The 25,720-nt window shown below is 46.2% G+C and overlaps 1 protein-coding gene across 4 annotated transcripts in view; it reads left to right on the top strand.

The window, feature by feature from the left end:
- The window catches only part of LAMA5 (laminin subunit alpha 5), a gene marked incomplete at its 3' end in the record, with an annotated part of 234,335 nt that overhangs the window by 127,209 nt on the left and 81,406 nt on the right, over positions 1-25,720 (top strand). For all 4 annotated transcript variants that reach the window (XM_082271619.1, XM_082271617.1, XM_082271618.1 and 1 more), the window contains exons 15-19: positions 8,875-9,009; positions 13,244-13,381; positions 15,671-15,723; positions 19,661-19,760; positions 19,850-19,899. In XM_082271619.1, coding sequence (XP_082127745.1) covers positions 8,875-9,009; positions 13,244-13,381; positions 15,671-15,723; positions 19,661-19,760; positions 19,850-19,899 — 476 coding nt within the window. The remainder of the gene's footprint in view (positions 1-8,874; positions 9,010-13,243; positions 13,382-15,670; positions 15,724-19,660; positions 19,761-19,849; positions 19,900-25,720) is intronic.

Below are 25,720 nucleotides of genomic sequence, written 5' to 3'. Positions count from 1 at the left end.
TATATCGGAATCGGCCACCAAGGTGACCGATATTGCTGATATTTCGGAAAGTGCTGTACCGGAGTGATGCCTGCAGCTAGAGGCATCACCCCGGTACCGGTGTCCATAGCCGACGGTCGGCTGTCTTGTAATGACAACCGATGCGGCTCAGAAGCCGCTCGGCTGTCATTACAAGGAGCGGGAGGGGAGGCCCCCCCCCCCCTCCTGCCACCTTCCGCGGCTCGCCTGGGTCTCCCGTCCCAACCAGACTGCACGGCCGCCGAAGACCTGATCAAAGCCGCATTCAGCTCTGATCGAGTCTCCATGCAAAAAACCGGAACTGATGTCATGACATCACTTCCGGGTACTGGCGCCAGATTAAAAAAATTAAAGCATTCAAAACAGCCAAACTTTGCGTTTTGAATGCTTTTAAGTGCAGAGGAGGGGTTTGGGGTCTTTTAGACCCCCAGATCCCTCCACAAGCGTACCTGTCAAAGAAAAAAAATAATTTTTTTTTTTATAAATGCACGAAAATATTGGTGCATATCAGCCGATACCAATATGCATTGACCAAAATATCGGCAACGAAAAACCGATATTGGTCAATCACTATTGTAAACCCTTACATATACCCAGTGAAGTGACTGGCCTCAGGCAATACACACAGATGAAACAAATCCTTCTACATAAGTCTTACCTGATTATCTACAGCTGTCTTTCCCCTACATCCATTCGTGTGCGCAGCCTATTGCATAAGGGTGTGCACCCTAAAGCTCAAGCACATGTGTATGTGTGTCTACATATTTTTGACCCTGGCACATTAATCTCCCTGCCAGCACAGTGAAAGAAGCGTGTAAACACTTCTCTTATGGCAGAGCTGGTAAGAGGGAGATTTTTTCCATCTTTCTGGTGGCACATAGAGCGATAATGCTAATGTGCATGGGGTGATTTTTTTTTTTAAACTGCGTTTATTAAATTTATCACCTGAACAGTACAAGAATGCTACAAAACATTGGAAATACAGTGAGTCATAGAGTAGTACCGGTCATCAATGAAATAACACAAAGGTGCAATATAGGTAAAGGATATCCCATAGACACATAGATACAGAGATTTACAAATTTGTCAGAATAAAGCAGATATCCTTAGGTATAACACATGCATCACATGCTCGTTATATGCAGAAACAAAACAAAAAGAAAAAAAAAAAACCCCAAAGAAAAAGGAACAACTCAGCAGAAAAATGCAGGTGGTGGTCAGAGTCACAGCCTTACTCGTCAGCGGAGCGTGGGCCCAGAACAGCCCCCCCCCCGTACCCGGACCGCCCTCACCCTCAGGGCGGTGTGGAGCTGCACGTGTCAGATAAAGCAACCCAAGGACCCCAAACTTTCAGGAACTTTTTTGGACAGCCCCTGGCCTCATAAGTCAGCCTATACAGGGGTAGGACATGGTTGACTAAATTTTTCCAAAGATCAAGAGGGATCCTGTCCACCTGTGTCCATTGCATCACTACAGTTTTCCTGGCATAAAACAACAAGAGTCGGAGAAGCTGTTTCCGATGGGTGCTGAGATCAATCTCCCCGAAAATCCCCAGTAAGCACCACTTAGGGCTGCAGACATTAGGGAAATCCAAGGAGGTCGAGAGAAAGTGCGTAACTTGGGACCAAAAAGGTCTAACTTTCGGGCAACTCCACAGCATATGAAGCAATTTTCCCTGGTCCCCCCCACATTTATGACAGTCTGGCGCGGGTCTCTGCTTCATCAGAAACAACCGATAAGGAGTATAATAAGTCCTATGAAATATACGTAACTGTATCAGACGGTCCCTGGCTGAGATGGGTGTCCTAAAATATACCTCAAGCATTTCTTCCCAATCATCGTCCGAGATATCCGGGATGTCTCTCGTCCACCCGGCCCTAACAGCCTCCAGGCGCGATGGCACACTAGTAAGAAGGATTCCATAGTAGGAGCTAGTCAGCTTAGTGTGCTCATCCCGCAACAATTCCTTTTCCATAGGCGAATTGTCTAGCATGACACTGCCCGGCCCAAATTGGGCCAAGGCAGCGTGTCGCAGCTGGAGATAACGATATTGCCAAGAGCCGGGCACCCGAAAGTCCGCCCGGAACTGGGAGAACGTCTTAAAATTCCCCCCCTCAAACAATTGATGGGCATACTTCAGGCCCCGTTCTGCCCACCGCGCCGCATCCTGAGACCCAGCGAAGTGAGGCAGACTAGGATTGCACCATAAGGGTTGATTCGGGGAACAGAGGCCCGGAGTCGCCGCCAACAGAGACTCACATCTGACATATATCTGTAGAGAGGATTTCAAGAGTGCCGTACCCTCGGAGGACACAACGCAGCGCCGGTAAATAAGATTAGCAAGCGTTTCATAGGAGGAAACCACCGCTGCTTCGACAGCCGTAGCCGCACTGCTCCTCCGAGGGAAAAGCCAACCGTGGACATGTCCCATCTGTGCTGCATAGTAATACAAGCGCAAGTTTGGAAGGGCAAGGCCCCCCATCGCCACCGGCTGCTGTAAGGTGGCAACAGAAAGCCTAGGCGCCTTCGGGTACCATAGGAAACCGGAAATAAGAGAATCAAGATCCCTGAAAAACTTATTCGGCACAAACAGTGGAGAGTTGGCAAGGAGATACAGAAATTTCGGCAACATAACCATTTTAAATAAGTTGACCCTACCAGTCAGAGTTAAAGGCAGATGCTTCCAGTGCTCCAGTCTAGATTTGAACAGGTTTAGGCAGGGAACAAGATTATTTTGGAAATACAAGGATATAGGTTGCTGAACTTGAACACCGAGATATTTAAATGAGAACGTAAACTTCAAGGGGCAGTCAGTCGGCAGCGAGAGCGGGATGTCCATATCGACAGGAAACAGACTAGACTTAGTCCAGTTAACCCGAAAACCAGAAAAAGAACCGAAATGTCGAATAAGTCGGAGAACGGGCATAAGCGACGTGTGTGGATCAGTTAAATACAACAACATGTCGTCGGCATAAAGAGAGACCCTCTCCTCCAGAGACCCCACTGACATCCCTTGGACAGCGGGGGAAGTTCGCAGCAGCTGAGCCAAAGGTTCTATTGCGAGCGCAAAAAGCAAGGGGGATAAAGGGCAACCCTGCCGCGTACCCCGTCGTATCTGCAGTGGACCAGAAACCATCCCATTTACCCTAATACGGGCAAGAGGTTGAGCATATAGGATCCGAAGCCAAATCAAAAAATTCTTTCCAAACCCAAATCTCTCAAGTACATAGAACAGGTACGGCCACTCCACAGAGTCAAAAGCCTTCTGTGTATCAAGTGAGAGGACCACCCTTGGTAAACGGGAGGGGTTCGGGACCTGCAGATTGGTGAACAACCGACGAATATTCGCATAAGCCGAGCGCCCCGGAATGAAGCCAGTCTGATCTATCCCCACAATAGAGCCAATTATCCCATTAAGACGCAATGCGAGAATTTTAGTAAGGATTTTAAGCTCTACATTAATAAGCGATATGGGTCTGTAAGAGTCACAGTATCGCGGGTCCTTATTAGGCTTAGGGATCAAGACTATGAGGGCCTCCTGGAGTGAAGGAGGGAGGGAGCCACCATCAAATATCGACTTGAAGAGCACCAGGAGTCGCGGCAGCAACAGTTCCCCGTGCTGTACATACCATTCTACCGGAAAACCGTCAGGGCCCGGAGTTTTATGTTTTGGAAACGATTTAATGGCTACCCCCACCTCCTCCAGCGACAGAGGGGCCTCCATACTAGCTCTCTGCTCAACACTAAGTGTGCGGAAAGGAATAGAGTCCACGTAAGCATAAAGCTCTGGGGGGGTATAATGGGCCCGAGAGGTGTACAGGTCCGAATAAAATTTGTGGAAGGCGCCAAGTATGTCCTCCGTAGCCGAGAGAGAGTGCCCCGCATGATCCAAAATAACAGGGATAGCAACCGGTTCCGGAACGGGGCTAGCCAAAAAGGCCAGCAAACGACCGTTCCTGTCCCCGGTCTCAAAAATACGTTGGGACTGGTACAGGAGACGCTTCTGGGTCCTCTGCACCAAGGCCAGCTCGTAAGCCCGCTGCGCCGCCTTCCACGTTCTATTATTCTCAGGGGTGGGATCCAATGTGTAAACCCGTTCGGAGGCACTCAGAGCATCTGCCAATTCCTCGATTTCTGCTGCCACTGCCTTTTTGAACTTAGAAACCCCCTGCATGTATGCCCCGCGCAGGACAGCCTTAGAGGCGTCCCAACAGGTGAGGTCCCGCACCCCTTCCGCATTCTCCGCCCAGAAATGAGTCATGGCAGTAGCACATTCAGCCGACACCATCGGTTCCGCGAGCCAGTAAGGGCTCATACGCCACACCGATCCAGCCGGACGCCTGGCCACCGTCAGCGTCATCGCCAGGGGTGAATGGTCTGAGATTGCCCTCGGGAGGTACGCCACGTCGGAGACCAGTGGAAGCACCTCCGAGGAGACAAACCACATATCCAATCTAGAGAAGGTACCATAAGAGCTGGAATAGCAGGAGTATTCCCTTCTCTGCGGATATTTCCATCTCCACGTCTCGGTGAGACCGTACGCCGCAGCCCAGTCAGCTAATGCCAGCGACTGTCGCCCCGAGCCGTGGAGACGATCCATTTGAGGATCCAAAACTGCATTAAAATCCCCTCCTATAATTAAAGACCCCTGAGCCATGGAGAGGACCGTCCGCATACAGTCATCAAGACGTCCAACCTCCACTGGCGGAGGGAGGTATAAGTTAACTATTGTAAATAAACGTTCCATAAAATTCAATACCACTATAACATAACACCCATCCCGGTCGGTCTTCACCTCCAGCACCCGCACCGGGCATGCCCTGGAGATCAAGATCGAGACCCCCCTTGAATAGGTGGAGTAAGTAGCATGGAATGCGTGAGCCACACGTGGTCGCTTTAACGCCCTTGTTTTGGGGTCCATTAAGTGCGTCTCCTGCAAAAGGAGGATGTCCGCCTTAGAGCGCTTGAAATGATCAAACACTAGAGACCTCTTAATCTTGGAGTTCATACCCCGCACATTCCATGTCAAAAGCCTCAAAGACATTTATTAACAGAAAGTAGCATGAAGAAACGCGGCCCACCCAGAGGAGAACCCCCTCCGAGAGCGCCCCGCCCCCACCTGAAAAAACATACATACCAGTACCTAGCGGGCGCACGGGCAGGGAAAGCCCCCGGGGGGCCCGTCCGGACCACATCTCCGCTGAAATACCACCTAATAGAGAGCTGACCACCACTGCTGAGAGAAAAAGCATACGGAGTAAAAATAAAACAGAAAACTGAAATCCACAACCCCATGAACCCACCCCCCCACCCCCCACCCGGCTCCCTGTCATAAAAACGGGCAGAGAGCTTTAGCCCAGAAACACTAACAACCCCAGAAGGCATAACTATGCCAGAATGTCTTTAGTTCAGTGTCCCTAAAGGAGCAGGAACACACCAGAAAAAATAAAAATAAAAACAAGAAAAATGAAAAATGGAAAATGGGGGGGGGGAGAAAAAAAGGAAAAATTTCCCCCCCAGAAAAAAAAAGGGAAAAAAGACAAAAAGCTGCGGAGGTGGCGGCACCGCCTCATAGGATAAAGGTGCAAGTTCAGGGGATGAAAACCTCCTCAGAGAACACATGAGGGAGACCGTCCGGTCCAGTATGGAGTCGTCCAGCCAGCAGGATAACAGCACCCCCAGACAGGGGATATCAGCAACAGAGTCCGAGCATCAGTATGGAGGGGGCCCAGGTAGGCCCAGACCCCCGGCAAACAACAGCTGCAATAATCAAAGCATGTTCAGCCCCGTCTTCCCAAACCATCAAGCCAGGCCGATGCATCCTGCGGGGAAAGGAAGAAGTGAGCCTTTCCCTCATGGATCACCCTCAATTTAGCTGGGTAAAGCATGCTGTAGCCAAACTGCCCTTCCCTAAGCCTGCGTTTGACCGCATTGAAGGCCATGCGTAACTTCTGTGTAGCAGCAGAGTAGTCAGGATAGATAGAGATTTTAACTCCATTGTATTGAAGGTCAGGAAGATCGCGTGCAGCTCGCAGGATATTTTCCTTGTCCCGAAAATGAAGGAATTTTGCCAGTAAAGATCTCGGAGGGGCCCCAGGAGGGAGAGGGCGCATAGGAACCCGGTGTGCTCGTTCAATGGCAAACGGGGGAGAGATGTTCCACACCTACAGTATCCTTAATCCAGGTCTCCAGAAAATCCTCAGCATGTCTCCCCTCAGATTTCTCAGGAAAGCCAACAAAGCGGAGATTATTTCTGCGCATCCTGTCCTCCAAGTCCCCAAGTTTATCAGAATGGACCTGTAGATCCTGCCGTTGTGTGCGGACCTCTGCCTGCAAGGGGTTAACTGTGTCCTCAACATCACTGATACGCTGTTCAGCAGCAGCGATCCGAGTGCGAATCTTCTGCACTTCATGTTTAACTATAGATAGGTCCAGCCGGACAGTCTCAATTTGAGTGGTCAGAGTGGATTGGCAAGTGTGAATAGCCTCCATAATGTGCTGTAACGTGAGGCTCCCAGAAGCTGAATCTCCCGCCTCAGTAGCCCCCTCTGGAGCCCCCCCTGCTTGGGAGTCCCCCGCATCCCATGTCCCATCTGCCGCCCAGGGATCTGAGCCCTCCTGCAGCCCCGGGGATAGAGCTGGGGGTCCCTTAGACAGTATGGGGGAATCAGCGAAATGGTCCCGAATAGTGGTCGGGGGTCGGGCCTTCTGGGGCACACCATCAGGCTTACCCGAGGAAGCAGGGATCCGTGAAGGAGGCTGTCCGGCCCGGCCCGACTTCTCCTTGGGCGGACGCTGCGGCTGTGAAGAGGGTCCGGCGCCATCTTGGGAGGCCTCGCGGCCCGGGCTGTTTCGGAAGGCCGCTCCTGCCTTGGTGCCCTGGGGGCCGATTTTGACCATGGTGGCCGGCTCCGGAGGTGCCAGGATAGGTGTGTCAGCGAAAATTGAGGGGTTGATCGAAAGGATTAGTGCCAGGATCACTGAAGGATCACCAGGTGCCGCCGGAGCTCCGAGACCGCGCTGCTTACATGCCGATCGCTAGCCACGCCCCTCGTGCATGGGGTGATTAGGGTGTAACCAGGCTCACTCAGGACACCCCGTGCGCACGCCTATGCTTACATCCATTCAAAGTTGCGGAGAGCTAAGGTTAACATAAGTGAGGAGGGCTCACAGAGCTGATTGGAGGGAAGAGTCACACAGCACTTAGGAACAGAGCTGAGGCTGTCAATCTGCTAGAGCTCCCACCCGTGTCACCATTTTTCTCTCAGGTGTCAGGAAAATGAATCAAAATTGACTCATGCTGATAACAGGGGAACAAGACAGCAGACTCGAAATGACACTTAGTGCTCTGGATTGAGAAAAGCAAACACTATAGAGCAGGGGTCTTCAAACTATGGCCCTCCAGTTGTTCAGGAACTACAATTCCCATCATGCCTAGTCATGGCTGTGAATATCAGAGTTTTACAATGCCTCATGGGATGTGTAGTTCCGCAACAGCTGGAAGGCCGTAGTTTGAGGATCCCTGCTATAGGTATATGCTCTGTTCATATTTCATGTCTGAGGTTTACAACCGGCAGAAAGGCAAGTAAACTCTCCTGCACTCAAGTGCTGTGTTCAAGGGAAGGCTATATTGCTGGCATCCAGGCATCAGGACGATTGGTATCCATATGGACTGAGCAGGGCCCTCTTAATCATCTTGTATTTTATTGTATTGTAACTGTATTGTCTCCCTCTAACATTGTAAAGCGCTGTGTAAACTGCTGGCGCTATATAAATCCTGAATAATAATAATAATAAAGGGCGCGGCGACCTAGTGCAATATCACAAGTTGGAAAATTAAAAACATGCCATACCATATACTCACAAACGTAAGCTATAAGTAAGCATAATAGAAAAGATTCCTTTTGCAATCAGGAGACCTGCAAGACAAAGAAGCTTTTTGGTAAAGCAGGAGGACTTGAAAGCGTCCGTGGTGATGGGGCTGACGCGTTTCAAGGGAGAACCCTCTTCATCAGAGCCATCTCTGATTGGTTACTATGCAGAGCTACACCAGATTTTTCACACTCCAATGTGTTTAACTGTAAATAATTGGGTTGATGAGAGGAAGATGTACATTCTAACTATACAGAATCTATAAGCACTCTATGTGAGAGGAAAACCGATAATGATAGTCAGGAATTGTATAGATGATGTAATTGTTACCAATTACTTATGTTGTGCATTGATTAATTACAATATGAAAACGATGTAAATATTCATACATTGTACATTGTTTCTTATGTATGTCACTATCACGAAAATTTCAGTAAAAATGTTTTGGTAAAGAAAAGTAACAAGCAAAAACCTCTTTAGCTTTAATGCATTTTTTTCCTTTTGATTTGGCCCTGATAATATAGTAAGCATGTATAATTTCCTATGTGCTGTGAGTGATCTTTTTTTTACAGTGCAGCCACTGTAAAAGGTATGCGGGACTTAGTTGGCAATGATTGTTCAGGATTTAAATTTGGGTGCTTTCTGATTGGTGGATCATGGCACTTAAAATTGGAAAAAAAAAAAAAAAGCATTACAGCATTCCCACCAAAATCTTTCTTGCAGAGGAGGGTGGAGGATTAAAATTCTTTTTTTTTTTTTTTTTTTAATGAGTATCATTTTAACTATTTTTAGCAGGTTGCTTATAGTCTCAGGCATTCTGACGTATGTTAGGAAGTCTTGATATCCTGTAAGCGTGACTTGTCTGCCTGAAGTGACCTCTTTTGGTCATTACTGGAGCTGACACCGTTGTGCCAAATGCAGACCGCTGGCTGCTTCTGTGTTCTGGATTTGCATTTACACTCAAACTTTATTGTTTCTCTACAGCTTGTTCCTGTGATCCTCAGGGCTCCGAGCATAATAACTGCTCCCCAACCGGTCACTGCCAGTGTCGCCCCAATTATACAGGACTGACCTGTAACCAGTGTGCTTCGGGTTATTATGGATTCCCCAGCTGTATATGTAAGTCGGAGTTGTAACTACTTCTTCAAGCCACCAGAGGGCGCACAAAACCTTTTCAGATGGAATATAAAGAAGGCCTATGTCACTGCCTGTGCTTTTCAATGGGGAGCTGACTGTAGCTCCTTCTGAAATTAGAAAATCTCACATACCAGCTTGCAATAAACTAAAAAAAAGTTAAATGGCTTCTACGTAAAGAAGTCCTATTCAGTGGTTTTATTCGGATCCCATACCTGGCTCTCAGTGGTTTAAAAATTAGTGAATGAAGCCTCAGCTGTTCTAAGGTTGATAATGGCAGAATTTATATAATTTTGCTGGAAATGTTGAAAGTCCTTTTGTCTGGGATAACATTTTTTCACTTGAAATTGTAACTATAATACTAAATGCTACAGTTCTATCATTTGTTTGTGGGATTAGGTAGGTGTGGCCCTCTGTAGACATAATGTGACCCCTTGAAAAATGTTTACACTCAGTATGGCCAACATTGTGACATGTCTGGGGGAAAAAGAGAATATCTAGAAGATATTGCGGTTCATTGTTTTCTCATATACACATCAGAATGTAAAAAAAAAATATTAAATGTAAATATGTAAGCCAGGTTTGGTATTCCAGGATAACATCATATACATTTTTGTGTTAATTTCTTAGACCACCAATCCGTATGCCCATCCAGCTCATTCTGGTGACCAGGGCTGGTGCAAGGATTTTTGAAACCCTAGGCGAAACCTCATTTTGCTGCCCCATTGGCTCCGCCCTGACTCCAGCCTCCTTTGCCATGCCCATGTATAAGGTAAAGGTGGCGGGGATGGAGGTTTTTGTGACGCCTCTCCACCTATTTCTTCAGCCGCAGTCCACAGGCCTACACCTGCATCTCTGGACCCAGTCTGAATAGTGGCAGCACCGACTCGCTTCCTTACACCAGCCTTGGTCCACAGGTATATGGACAGGCTAAGGTAGTATAGACAGGCTAGGGTAGTATAAAGACAGGCTAGGGTAGTATATGGATAGGCTAGGGTAGTATATTGACAGGCTAGGTTAGTATACTGTATACAGAGGCTAGGGTAGTATATACACAGGCTAGGGTAATATATGGACAGGCTAGGGTAGTATATGGACAGGCTAGGGTAATATATGGACAGGCTAGGGTAATATATGGACAGGCTAGGGTAGTATATGGACAGGCTAGGGTAGTATATGGATAGGCTAGGGTAGTATATTGACAGGCTAGGGTAGTATATGGACAGGCTAGGGTAGTATATGGACAGGCTAGGGTAGCATATGGACATGCTAGGGTAGCATATGGACAGGCTAGGGTAGAATATACATAGGCTAGGGTAGTGTACGAACAGGCTAGGGTAGTATACAGACAGGCTAGGGTAATATATGGACAGGCTAGGGTAGTATATGGACAGGCTAGGGTAGTATATGGATAGGCTAGGGTAGTATATTGACAGGCTAGGGTAGTATATGGACAGGCTAGGGTAGTATATGGACAGGCTAGGGTAGCATATGGACATGCTAGGGTAGCATATGGACAGGCTAGGGTAGAATATACATAGGCTAGGGTAGTGTACGAACAGGCTAGGGTAGTATACAGACAGGCTAGGATAGTAAATACACAGGCTAGGGTAGTATATACACAAGCTAGGATAGTATATACACAGGCTAGGGTCATATACAGACAGACTAGGGTAGTATATAGACAGGCTAGGGTAGTATATAGACAGGCTAGGGTAGTATATGGACAGGCTAGGGTAGTATATAGACAGGCTAGGATAGTACATGGACAGGGTCGGGTAGTATACGGACAGGCTAGGGTAGTATATAGACAGGCAGGATAGGGTACTATATGGACAGGCTAGGGTAGTATATAGACAGGCTAGGATAGTATATGAACAGGGTCGGGTAGTATACGGACAGGCTAGGGTAGTATACGGACAGGCTAGGGTAGTATATGGAAGGGCTAGGGTAGTATATAGATAGGCTAGGGTAGTATATAGATAGGCTAGGGTAATATATAGACAGGCTAGGGTAGTATATAGACAAGCTAGGGTAGTATATGGACAGGCTAGGGTAGTATATGCAGAGTTTCCTGATGCTATGTATGGTCCATCCCTCTTCTCCTCAACCCTTCTCCCTCCTCCTGTCCATGCTCTCCCTATCACCCCTCCAGATCACTCTGCTCAATTTTGGGGTGACAGTAGTGGGAGATCAGGGATCTCAGTGCTGGATTGAGGGGTAGATGCAGTGTATCCACAAAGAGCCACCCCAGAGCAAGCCCTGCAGGAGTCTACACACTGCTCCCTGACCCCCTCCCCGCCCCCTTTCATGACCTGCACTCACCTCTCCTCATTAGATGCCGGAGCTTGTGTGAGAAATTTCCTCCCTGCTCTATCATATAGGAGGAGCAAGGGAGGAGACTCGCTCTCACACTGTTCTCCGGCTTTCGGTGTCACTGAAGCATCGGGTGCAGACTCAGTGGGCATGACGCGGCTGTGTGGGACAGCGCTGTGTCTTACTGAGTCTGCACTCTGTGCGGACTGCACCTCACTCTTTACAAGTGTCGGCGGTGCCCCCTGTGGGCGGCAAGCTCTAGGCCAGCGCCTACCTTGCCTATAGGTAGCGCCGGCCCTGACACCCTACAACCAGGGGCTGGCGTCTGAAGTGTTTATCCTAGTTGGCTATACAGAGTGTGACTCAGAGATGCTACACTCTTAAGCAGTCTATGTACTAGATCAGTGATGGCGAACCTTGGCACCCCAGATGTTTTGGAACTACATTTCCCATGATGCTGATGCACTCTGCGATGTAGTTGAGCATCATGGGAAATGTAGTTCCAAAACATTTGGGGTGCCAAGGTTCGCCATCACTGTACTAGATCAATGGATGGAAAGCATCCTCAGCCTTGACTCCTCCCAGGTCAAGCCCACTGACGTGTTTTGCTCCACCCACAGGGCTTAGTCGTACCTTTATGACTAAGTCCTGTGGGTGGAGCGAAACTTGTCAGTAAGCATGGCCTGGGAGAGGTCTAGGCTGAGGCCTGTTTCCATCCATTGATCTAGTACGTACATAGGATGCTTGGGAGTGCAGCACCTCCAAGTCATAATCAGTACAGTATATTTGTAGTTAGATATGTGGTTACAAGTTCCAGTGTGCACTTCCCAAATATTGCTCGGAGACAAGACATCAAAGCTACTTTAAAGTGGAACTCCAGCTTATACCTAACTAGCTTTAAAACTGCCCCCTAACACCTATGATGATGTCTGTGTAAGAAAGATGCATATACTTACCTGTTTTCAGGTCACTCTGGTTCAGTCATGTGATCCAGCTCCCCTGTTTCAGCCAGTGCAACTTCAGGGGAAAGGACTGACATCTGACAACAACTGGGCCATTGAAGTCATGTGTGACGTCACCACTCCTGGCTTTACTAGCTGTTGTCAGAGCCCTCTCTCCCCCCGCTGCCTGTCTTTTCTGACACAGGGAAGATTATGTGACCAGAATGGAAAAGTCTGCAAATAGGTAAGTATATACATCTTCCTTACACAGGCCAGTTAGCATAGGTGTTAGGGGGGAGGAGGGGACAGTTAGGTATAAGCTGGAACTCCACTTTAAACTATAGTAGAGTTGGTCTAGCTGATTGATTGGCTCATGAGTTTAGTTTTCAACACACAACCATCTTGGTTTTTTAATGAAGTTGCTTTAAAGCATCTGTGCAGCAAAAAGTGATATTTTTGTAGGTTGAGCCTGGGGAGGTTGATTCAGCCCCTAGCTTCCAATATATCTTACATTTTCAAGATTTAGTGAAAGAGTGAGATCTTCCATAATTCCTATTTTTATAGAAAAAAAAAGAAAAAAGGAGCACCATACCAAAAATAAAAGAAGCCAAGATCCTTTTAATTGTTGATAAAAAAAGTTATACAAATTATATCAACGCGTTTCAGAGCAACACCACTCATTCCTTATCAGGGCTCAACACAGGATAAAACGTGGATGGACTCAGCTACTGCTGTCAAGTTGTCACTCCTGGTTGTAATATAGATCTGTTAGGGGAATGTTTTCTCTGTGTCCATCCAAGTTGTATCCCAAGCCCTGAAGGCGGAGTGGTGTTGCCCCCAAAACATGTTGGCTGTTTTTATGTGACACGTATGGAAATGACATTAGCGGCTTTGGGTAAATGATTACATTTGTTAGTTCTGAAACGAGTCTAGTCTTTAACATCTGACTTTTGTCTGTACAGCTTGTCAGTGTTCAAGAGAAGGTTCTCTTTATACCACATGTGACCCACAGAGCGGGCAGTGCAGGTGCCGTCTGGGTGTTACAGGGCTCAAATGTGATACCTGCACCACTGGAACCTATGGATTCCCCAACTGTGAAGGTAAGTCCCAGAGAATGTATGGAGGTCCATTTATGAAAGTTAGTTTGTGTTCTATATTTCACTGGGGCAGTTTAGCTGTAGTTTTAATGTGTGAACTGTTGGGATGTGTGAATATTTCACTGATTTATCTAATATTCATGTTTAACTAGAAGTTGTGTAGAATCAGCCATCAGCTCCCTTTAGAGTACTGCGATTAGACCTCCCTAATATATTTCCCATTTCTGATTATCTGCTGCAGGGTTATAAGGTGGTTCAATCCTAACTGTCAAGTTTTGGGGGGTAAATTTGGCAGTCTTGAAAGGGCAGTTGTCACTGCTGATGTGCCTGTTTTTGATGTGATAAGCCAGTCTTACCTTAGTGGTGTATACATTTTGGATGTGCTGATCTTTAATAGTGCCCAACAAAACTTTCATTGTTAATCAGGTGTATCAAGATGTGCACTAACAATTGGTTTGCTTTAAATCGGAGTTCCACCCAAAAGAGGAACTTCCGCTCTTTTGCTTCCTCCCCCCCCCCCTCCAGTGCCACATTTGGCACCTTTCAGGGGGGAGGGGGGAATGGGTACCTGTTTTTGACAGGTACCCTTCCCCACTTCCGGGATACGGCGCCATCCCTCGGAAGTTTGGTCCCCTCCTCGTTCCCCCGCTGCCGAACCAATAGGAATGCGCAGCGCGCTTCGCGCATGCGCAGTAGGCACCCGCCCCGTGAAGCCGCAAGGCTTCACTGCCGGGTTCCCTTACCGGCAATGACGGTGGCAGCACCCGTCAGCCAATTGAAACATCGGCTACGGTGCCAACATCGCTGGATTCCAGGACAGGTAAGTGTCCTAATATTAAAAAGTCAGCAGCTACAGTATGTGTACAGTATGTGTAGCTGCTGACTTTTTATTTTTGGAGGGGGTGGAGGGGAAGGCGGAAATCCTCTTTAAAGTGTTACTAAACCTACAACAATAAAATCAGTCTGCATATGCAGTAAAGCATGCTTGTTATACTCATTGTGGAACCTAAGGGGTTAATCCTCCGCATTGTGTAAAAAGGCTGTTTGATCCTGTCTTCTCTGACCCTACCCTTCTTCCACTGTCCCCAATCCATCTCCTGATAAAACAGAGCCTTTGGAGTCACTCTGCACATTCTCAGTTTGGTGTGTATCGCTAGAGAGTTTTTTTTTTTTTGGGAGGGTGCATGTGATCAGCACAGGGCCAATCAGCACTGTACAGACAGAGGGTCAGGGGCCTCATAGGACAGTAAGAGTAGAATGAAAAATTCTTCTACAAGCTTTAACCAGACACTGATAGAAGTCGCAAGACTGCTATATACTGTTGATGAGAAAAGGTATTTAGCAGTTTATATTTACTAAAACTTTTTAATTTCCATGTTCTGTGCACTGTGGGAGATCAGATATAGTGAATGCAGGGCCCTGGGTTTAGTAACACTTTACAAAGCAGGCACAAAGTAGAAAAGACTGCAGCAGGCTGCAGGGAAGGATGCTGTGTATCTGTATGGAAGCAGTGGTCTCTCTGCAGAGGTCTGACAGTCCCCCCTGCTTAGTCAGACTTATAGCTCTGCATTCAGCAAAGCTTATGGGAGAGCTCCATGTCTGAGGGTGTATCAGAACTCAGAGAGACCACTGCTTCTACTCAGAGAGAAGGTCTTTCTATGCAGCATTCTGTCAAGGGACCAGATTTTCTACCCAAGCTGTGGCTGCTTACTAAAGAAGCCCAGACTTGTAAAATGATGCTTTGCGTATAACTTTTAAGGCTCCATTCACATATAGGCGTTTCGGATTGCGGGCAGAATTGCCGCAATTCTGAACCTTTGCAAGTCCCGGGAAGCTCGAGTGATTCCCTTGACTTGCAATGGCACCCCAAACGCGGCGTGATTTTGCTGCGATTCTGCCCGCAATTCCAAACCATTGCAAGTCGTGGGGATGCCCGAGCGATTCCCATGACTTGCAATGGCACCCCAAACGCGGCGCGATTTTGCCGCAATTGTCCGATGAATCGCTGTAAAGTCGCGCAAACAGAATCGTGGGACGCCTGACGCCCAAAAGAAGTACAAGAACTTCTTTTGAGCATCATGCATCTTGTGATTCTGTTTGTGCAATTTTACCACGATCCATGGGGCGACAATCGCAGCAAAATCACGCCGCGTTTGGGGTGCGATTGCAACCTGACAGTGTTTTCTTTTCCCATTACGCCTGAAGCTACGATAAAAAAAGTTTGGGCTGGAGACAAATTTTTAGACTTTAACTGAACTAGAGTTAAAACTTTATCTGTTTCTTTTCTTTCAGTGGGTCCTTGTAATCCGGCTGGATCTACCTCCACCACTGTGAATCCTCCGGAGGTAATTCCTATTTATTTCAGTTATTTGCTATTGGGCATCTTTGGACATTTTGCCATACTGTTATAACTAATGAAAGAGACTATTGATAACTAGTTGCATGGATAGGTATTTTCAAAAGGTGTTTCTGGAACATGTTTATAAGCGTTCAAAGAGCAACGCAAGATTGGAGAGCCAATCAGGTTGGTGGCTGCAATTTTTCAGACTCTCTCCTTGTCTCTGAAGAGGAAACATGATTTGAATTCCAGGACAAAGCTAATTAGTTACCAGTCAGTTTGTGTGCCTGGCCTCCCCTACATACCTGAGCTTTGAGAGAGGACAGAAGAATAGAAGTTGTGGATGCAGGTATTGGGGAATAATTGCTCATCAGGTTTACCAGAGTAATGATAGCCATAGAGTTAAGCCAGCCATAAATGGATCAAAATTTGGCTGGTTCAGCAGAAACCGGATGAATTTCGATCCATCTATGGGCAAGCTGGTGGTTCTGAAGTTGATCCATCAACCAACTTCAGTACAACCAGCCTGTTGGATTTTTTTCACCCAATAACTGCGGGTGGTTATAGCTGCCAGCCTTTATCATTGTATTCCAGCCATGGGAAAGGCTCCCTGCGGTACCCGCCAGCAGAACACATTAGCAATGCGGGGAAGATTCCTCCATCAACTCTGACTCTGTTGATTGGGGAATCTAGCAATTTTCTTTTGTTCAACAGTTCAAGCCATTGTTGAAGGAAAGAAAATTGCATAATGTATGGCCTCCCTTAGTTACTTAGCTAGCTTAGTTAGTACAATGGTAATGTAGGACACGATTGGATTTGGGCTACATGCTGGCCATACAAGTACCAATTTTTTATAGGTTCTGGAAGAAGAGGAAGGGATTGCAAGCCAAATCTGTCAGTGTTGAAGGTTCTCATTAGTGCCCCTTAGGGTAGCCTAAAATTGTGTGACAACCCCAAACAACTCCAAATAACGACAACTCCATACAACGGACCACACATGGTTTATGTCACTTTATCTGAAAGTTTATTTGACAGACAGCACACACTGCATACTTCCACCTTAGAGCTGCACCTCTTCATCCATCCAGGGCATAGTCGTATAGATGAGTGCTATACTTGCGGGAATGGCTCCTGGGCTTTGCCCCTGGCTAGCCCACGAAGAAGAATGAATTGTCCAACGGTTTGGAAGTGGTGAGATCTAAGGTGTTCAGCAGTCAACTTATTGCAGGTTTTTTAATGGGATACAAGCACAGGTTTTGAATTGATATTGTATTGATATTGTATTGATATTGTATTATTGATATTTCCTTTGTTTCCATTGTTATATGTTTGTGTTTTGTATTGTATCTTGAGGGATTTTCTGATATTCTCTGAATGTCTTAATTAGTGTTTTTGGCACTGAGTTAAAGGATAAGTGCACCTTTTAACCAAAATTATTATATTGGCAAGTAAAAAAATTTGCATAAATTTTTTTTAATTTTTGGAGCCTCTAAAGCATTGCACCAGCAATCAGCAGATCCCATGTGCCATGCAGGTCTCCTGCAGATCTGTCAGTGTATATGTGTGCCCATACATTGTATGGGCAAGCAGATGCAATCTGACAGGAAGACTCAATGAGCTACCACAGCACTATGGTAGTTCTTTGAAAACTACAAGCCGACAGCCACAAAGGCTGTGAATGAGTGACGTGGCTGGGCGGGCAGAGCCCTGCTCGGCTGCTTTTTTTTTTTTTAATTGTAACAGCTAGCAGGGGGTAGAAAATCCCCGCTAACTGTCAGAGCGGGGGATCAAGGGAATCGGGGAGCAGTCTGTTTGTAGCATATTACATCCTGAATATGGGTGTAACATGTAATGAAAGGTGAACTTATCCTTTAACAGGACAGGCCATTTAGTAACTGTATTGTTTTCAATGCCTATAATTATCAGCAGAAGAGAGGAAGAGTAAAGCACACTCACTACTCGGTACTGCTATGCAAGAAGAATAAGAAGCAAAGAAAGAAAAAACGATTGTTCACATTTACTTCTTGCTGATAATATAGTTACACAAAGCACATATTAGGAGGAAATTAAGAGGGGATTTGATCATATAATCAACATGTATAAATACATAAGGGGTCCATATAGTGAACTTGGTGTTGAGTTATTCACTTTAAGGTCATCACAGAGGACAAGGGGGGCACTCTTTACATCTAGAAGAAAAGACATTTCGTCTCCAAATACGGAAAGGTTTCTTCACAATAAGAGCTGTGAAAATGTGGAATAGACTCCCTCCAGAGGTGGTCCTGGTAGCTCACTGGATTGCTTTAAAAAAGGCCTGGATTATTTCCTAGGTGTACATAATATAACTGGGCACTAATATTTATAGGTAAAGTTGATCCAGGGAATATCCGACTGCCTCTTAGGGGAACAGGAAGGATTTTTTTCCCCTGCTGTTGCAAATTGGATCATGCTTTGCTGGGGTTTTTCACCTTCCTCTGGATCAACTGCGGGTATAGGTTTGTGTACAGGCATACTCCGTTTAACATACACTCACTTTTTGTACACAGCTTGGTCAGCTTGACATGGCACTGCTCCCTGTCTAACATTGGTGTCTATGGGAAATTTTGGTCAGCTTGACATGGCACTGCTCCTAAACCATAAGTGACAGGGACACCAAACCTAGAGAGCACTGAGAAGACTACAACATATCCTATTTTGTGGCTGGCAAACTTGCCTAGGTAATCTACCATGTCAGTCCTGGGTCCCCTTAATGTGCTCCCCAAGTTTGGTGTGCTTGCCACTTATGGTTTGGGAGCAGTGCCATGTCAAGATGACCAAGATTTCCCATAGCGTTAGTGTATTTACATGCATTGAGAAGTGAAAAAAGGTATTGCTTCACTTTAAATACATTTTCGTTTTACATACATGCTCTGGTCCCATTGTGTACTTAAAGCGGAGTTCCACCCAAAAGTGGAACTTCCGCTTTAAATAGTCCAAACCCCCTGACATGCCACATTTGGCATGTAATTTTTTTTGGGGGGGGGAGCGGGTACCTAGTTTTGACATGTACCCGCTCCCACTTCCGCTCGGAGCGCTGCGCCGCCCTGAGCAGAAGTTCTCCTCTCTCCCTGCAATCTTCTGGGACATGTCAGAGGTCCCAGAAGATTGCCGGCCAATCACGACGCATAGCGCATCTCAGGTGTGAAGCCGCAAACTGTCACAGCCGGGTTCCCACATCAGTGATGCCGGCGCCGCGGAGCAGAGAGGGAGAAGACGGCGCATCGCTGGACCGTGGGACAGGTGAGTGGGCGGTTAGGCTGGAACTCGGCTTTAAAAGTGGGGTATGCCTGTATATGGGATTGTATGATTGTTTTTTTTTTTTTTTTAATTAGTTGAGCTAGATGAACTTGTGTCTTTTTTCAACCTGACTATGTAACTATATTATTTCTAGTCTATGGATTGTCTTCTATATATGCCCAAGTGTATGTAAGTGGAAATCATTAATGAGTGGATAGGAAGTGGTTTGGTGAACTCTATGGGAACCCGAGCAGGTGCTGAGTTTGCATTAGTGCTGCCATGACGTGTGGGTGAAGACAAGCCAGGCAGAATGAAGAAGGGTCTGTCTGACGGGTCACAGCTGTTTTCCTGGAGCTGGCAGTCAGAATGCACTCTAGCTCTGGCATCGGGTGACACATATCACTGAACGGAGGAGGTGGTCACAGAAGTGGAGACGACAGTGTTGATTAAAAGCCCTGTGCACTGCTGACCCTCCTGCCTACAATGGGGATCTGGTCCTTTAAAGGTGTAGGGAGAGCCTTGCCGTGGGAGGGGAGGTGCAGCCGTAGGACTCTGGGTGGCTTGGATAACACTGGCATGCTTGTTCCTCCTTCCCCTCTCCTAGGGGAACTATGCAGAGACCTTGCTGCATATTGCAGGCCCTCATCCTGCTCTCTTGTATTGCACAGGGCACCTGCGAGTGTCGAGAGAACGTAGAAGGGAGCGCATGCGACAAATGTAAACCGCTATACTGGGACCTGGCACCGGATAACCCACAGGGCTGCAAACGTAAGAAGGAATAACTGCATTTCTCTTCAAATTGGAATATAAAGATTAGTGTTTGGTCATACTGATGGCAATTTTTTTGCTTCAAGCAGGATGCGAATGTGGCTCGGGGACAATAAACGGAGCAGGTGAATGTCAGCAGGTAAGAGCACAAAATACATATCACACAGATTGCACCTGGAATATATGTTATCTGCCGCAACATAGAGGAAGGAATACTACTTTTTCTTTTTTTATTACTGATTCAGATCAGCTCAGCTTTGGTCATCGGCAATGCCAGATGACACAAGGACTGCATATTTTCATCAGTTTCACAGATTACATTTCAGCTGTTCTCCTTCCAAATCCTACATCTCTCAACCAAATGGAACAACATGACCAATGTATTTAACCACTTAAGCCCCGGAAGATTTTACCCCCTTCCTGACCAGGGCCTATTTTGCGATTCGGCACTGCGTGAACTTAACGGACAATTGCGCGGTCGTGCGACGCTGTACCTAAACAAATTTGACGTCCTTTTTTTCCCACAAACAGAGCTTTCTTTTGGTGGTATTTGATCACTTGTGCGATTTTTTGATCATGCGCTATAAACAAAAAAAGAGCGTCAATTTTGCAAAAATAACAATATTTTTCAATTTTTTTTTTATATGAAATTCCCCCCCAAAAAAATGTAAAAATCTAAATTTTTTAACATTTTAGGCCAATTTGTTTTATGCTATATATGTTTGGTAAAAAAAAATCGCAAAAAGTGTATTTTGATTGGTTTGCGTAAAAGTTATTGCGTTTACTAACTTAGGGAAAGATTTTTGTCATTTTTGTTTTTTTTTAACGAGTAACGGCGCCGATCTGTGATTTTTTTGCGGGATTGCGGCGGACAGATTGGACCCTTGACTGACATTTTTGACACTTTTGGGGTTACCAGTGACATTACTACAGTAATCAGTGCTATACATATGAAGGGGTTAACTTTTTTGAGAGGGAGGGGTTAAGTGTGTCCCTAGGGGCGTGCTTCTAACTGTGATTGGATGTGGCTTGAGGTGTAAGAACAGAGATCAACGGTCCTACATAGCAGAACCGTATGATCTCAATTCTTACACAGGGAAGAATGACAGGCGGCTGTGTTTACATTAGCAGCCTGCCTTTCTCCCGCTGTAACGGACAATGGCGAGGGCGTCCGCCGGGCACGCGTGCCGGGGGGTCCGTGAGCGAGCGGGAGCGCGTCTCCAGCGGCGCGCGCTTGCTCCCTAGAGCCTCACAGGCTAGCGACGTAGACCTACGTCGCTTTGCCTGTGAGGGGCTGACTGCCGACGTAAATCGTCGTTAGGCAGTCGGCAAGTGGTTAAGTACCTTCTAAGCAATCATTCTCAGTTGGTCCTTGACACACACACTAAAGGGCCATACACACTATAAGATTTACTGAAGACTTTTTCCTTCAGATTTACCTTTTCCATGTAGTGCAAGGGCCTGCCAGATTGCATACAAATTGAAAGTGTTTAGGTTTGACCTCATATTATATGGTTTTGGTAAATCGAAAGGAAAAAGTCTTCAGAAAATCTTATAGTGTGTATGGCCCATTAGTAATCTTCACAAGCTGTGCTGCATTATTGGAGATAGTTCCTAGTGTATGAGTTTGTGATGCACACTCACTCTCTTATTCATCATTTGGTTGGAAGCCATTGAAGCTACCAGTAAGTGTCAGGCAGTCAGAGGACAGAGCGTCCTCCTAATTTGTAGGCTCTGCTTAGCCTCTTCTAGAAGGGAAAAGGAGACGTTGAAGATGTTTTCTACGATTCTATGATTTAACCTTAAATTGCGTAGAGGGTTCTTGAGAGTCTTGTCAGAGTGGTAAGGATGTGGAATTCCTTTCCACAAGCAGTGGTAGCAGCAGGGAGTTTCGATTGTTTATAAAAAAACTATTAGATGGGCATACAAAAAAGAAGAATGCCCAAGGGACTTTGTAAGACACAAACCACAAGGTATAAAAATGTAATAATTTTTAAACACTTTAGTACATACAATTGAAATAATTCTAATAAACATAGGTACGTAGATATATGCATGGGTTTCCATAGTTACATAAATCAAAATATGACTGTCAATCCAAGGTGTAAATGTATATATTTGTTAAAATTTCTCTACGCGTTTCGCGAGACCATGCTCGCTTCCTCAGGAGATACAGATATAAATGCCTGGAATTTGAGACAGTTGTTAGGCCTCAGAGCAGAAAGGGAGGATAAGGAAGGAATGGGGGAATGGGGGGGGGGGTGGAGCAGGCAAAAAAGGGAGAGGGAAGACCAAAGCTTACACTAATAGTCCTAATGAGCTTCCAAACCAGGGTAAACAGTCAAGTAGATTCATGATTCCCATAGGACTCCCCATTGGAGATGAAGATATAGGAAAACCGAGATCCCAAAACGGTCCATGTAGTTCTCCCCAGGGGCTGTGGAGGGGAGGGGACCAGTCAGACGGGCAAACATCCAAGAAGGTGACAGGGTGTCGCAGTGGTCAGGGATGTGCAAATACTGAAAGTTGGAAAACAGCAATAGTGATGGGCATCTTAACGATCACAACATATTGTGGGATATTGGGTATTGGGTAACATGGGATATTGAATTTATTATTGACATAAACTCACACACACCACAGATTGAAAAGGGTGGACTGTTATCTTTAATCAACCTTACCAACTATGCAACTATATATGCTGGGGTAGGCATATTTTTTGAGGCACATTCTCTTTTGGGGCAAGTTTTCTTAGCCCACTATTTAACTCTTCTTTCCCAACAATGGACAGCCAGCCTTTTGGGGGACCACCAGTTGGTGTCAGCCAAACCGAGGTCAATGTCATGTATTGAGCATGCCCTAAACCAAAAAATAAGCATTAGGCAGCTGGTGTGGAGTTTGAGCTTGAGACCTGCTTTATTTAGAGTAAATAGAAAGAGGTTATCTGGGGTGATGGGTAAACTGTGAAGCAGGTGACATATCAGATGAACGCTAGGTTAGAGAACTGCAGGGCTGACAAAAATCTGGATGTTTTCCTATCGATTTTCTGATATCACTTACATAGTTGGCTGTCTAGAAGAAGAGATTTATAACGTCTGCTTGGCCAGCGTTTGGACCTCTTATATCGGGCCTTTTTCACCAAATGGCTGAGCCTCATTTATTTATATATAATCGGTTGCTCCCTGGTTTTCTCCTGGAGCAGCATCGGAGCGTGACAGGAGAATTCTTGTCTGAGAAAAGAAATTTGAAAGGTTAACACTGGAACCTTATAATTATCCAAATGTTACAGGGGGTATAGGGGTATTTGCAGGGGCGTAACTACAGGGGTTGCAGGGGTTGCGATTGCAACCGGGCCCAATGCTCCAGGGGGCCCAGCATTGGATAGGAGGGGAGGCGGGGGCAGCATGTAGAGAAATCACTGTCCTCCTTTTTCCTCCTGTAGCTGCAGAAAGAAAATGGAGGAGATTGGATCCTCTGTATGCTACCCCCGCCACTCCTCCTATCCAGTTCACTTGTGTTCTGCTGTCTGGGCCCCTGTGTGCTCCCCTGGTCCCCCCCCCCCCCACTGTGATCCCTCCCCTTTCCTGCCGGCTGCTGCAGGGGATGTGTAACAATAGAGAACCAGGAAGGGGTCGGTAAATATGTAATTTACCAGCTCCTTGCTTCTCTAAATGGGCAGAGTCATAGTCAGTGACATTGTAAAAAAAATTAAATAAAATGATAAAAAATAATACAATTAAAATACCAAAAAATAAAAACTACTGACACCAGTGGGTGAACTTTCAGGATCGCAAAGGTCACACTTGCAACCGGGCCCTGGCATTCCACCACCGTGGGGAGGCCCCAAGATGGCAGGAAGGGGGGCCCACTGCAAAACTTGTGAAAGGGACGCGCTGTGGGACCGCAATAAAGGGCCCCGCAAGCGGAGTAAAGGGCCCCAGGATCAGTGGGAAGAGCCCGGGGCTTGAAGGGAAGGGCCCCGGCCAAGGGTCTGGGGGGGCCCTTCATGGTTTCTTGCACCGGGGCCCTGAAGGTTCTAGTTACGCCTCTGGGTATTTGACTAGAGCTGGCAGCTTCTCATTGCTAATGTTCCACTAGTTTGTATCTAAATCTGAAGCACCACCTCAAAATGTAATCATCCAGATACAGCTTTATTTAGAAGTAAGATAAAATTAGTTTTTATTACAAAGCCAATGCTTTTCAGGGGCTCAACACTCCCCCTTCACCAGGGCTTCATCAGGGCTAAAAATCAGAGGTCCTATATACGGTACTGAGTTCAGTATATGCGAAACATAGTTCATCAAGCCATCAGAAGCTGGCATGAGCAGGTCAAACTACCTGCTGATGGACTCGCATTCAGTCCAGTATATATTGCCTTTTATTTCAAGCCCTGAAGAAGGGAGAGTGTTGAGCCCTCGAAGCGCACTGGTTGTGTGATAAAGTTCATCTTATCTTACCTTGGAATAAATCTGTGTCTGGACAATTCAGTTTTGGTGTGGTGTTTTAATTTCCGGTTCCCACAATCCTTGTCTCAGACAGTGATGTCTCATGTTTTGTGCAAATCGACCAACCAGATTTCAGCTGTCATTGGAAACAATGTAATATGATTGCTTGTAGCAGGGAAACAACAAGCAAGCAGTGTTTTCCAAATGTGATCTGTCTTTACAGTCATTAGATCAAGCAATATGTTTCTCCTGTCCTTTTCCGAGTGGTTAATGTCCAGAAAGTCACATCTACATGGTGACTTATTTAGTTATTTATAGTTTATTTATGTCTGTAGCACTTCCCATATCCCTGTATACTGTGTTCAAGAGGATGCCCATCTAAGAGTTTTTTAAATTATCAACACTTCCCGCTAAAACCACCGATTGGTAGGGAGTTCCATGTCCTTACCACTCTAACAGTAAAAAAAAACCCTTACGCAGTTTAAGGTTGAACCGCTTTTCGTCCATCTTCATTGAGTGGCCGCATGTCTTCTTGAGTGACCGGAGACTGAATAGTTTCCTCCCAATGCTGGAATCACCATTAAGATATTTGTATATCACTATCATATCTCCTCTTAAGTGTCTCTTCTCCGGGTTAATAAAGTTAGTAACAAACAGAAAAGAGACTCCGCTCAAATTAGGAAAATGGACCTTAGAACTCAGTGTACTTGGTCCGAATGACACAAAGAATGTACTAATGTAAAAAAATAAACATATATAAAAACAAGGTCTAAAATGAGGGCTATTGTTTACAAACTGAATACCACATAGGGTGAATCAATATTGTCTCTCAGAAAAATGCAGTATCTGGTGATAGATACAGCCTATGACCAATATGTTCCCTGGGTAACAAGTCCATAGATCAACAATATAGGAAGCCAGTGTGGAGGATCTAGAACAGGCATGTCCAACCTGCGGCCCGGGGGCCGCAAGCGGCCCAGAACCACAGGCAATACGGCCAACTGACCCCAGACAATTTTATTTTTTTTTGCTGGGGAGGAAGGAAGTCGAGTCGGGGGCACGGCCACAGAGTTCTCCAACTAACTGTAGGCAGAGGCTGCCTCGGAGGAGATCATCCACTAGTTGTGTTAAATTAGTGCTGGGGGGGGTGCGGCAGCGCGGGAAGGGGCCCAGCAGCGTTTTATTACTTATATACCTTAACTATAGTATATATTTTATATGCGGCCCGAGAAAATTTCTCTACACTCAATGTGGCCCAGAGAAGCCAAAAGGTTGGACACCCATGATTCTAGAAGCAAACTCTGTAATCAAATACAGGGAAGAAGACACAGCGCCTCTAAGTGCAGTATATCAGGACCATTGATGGAAATCTTACAGATAAGCTACTCACAAGGAGATAAGAAAATAGCGCATTTGATCATAGTAATCTCGCTGTAACATCCGAGGGAAGGTGTCACCGTATCAGAGCCTGATGGCCTGAGGAAGGAACATACGCGAAGTCGCCTCCCCCACTCT

Source organism: Pelophylax lessonae, assembly GCF_965119305.1.
Source record: "Pelophylax lessonae genome assembly, chromosome: 11".
Taxonomy (NCBI): Eukaryota; Metazoa; Chordata; class Amphibia; order Anura; family Ranidae; genus Pelophylax; species Pelophylax lessonae.
The sequence above is the reverse complement of the archived record's forward strand: the minus strand, read 5'-3'. Positions and strand labels throughout refer to the sequence as shown.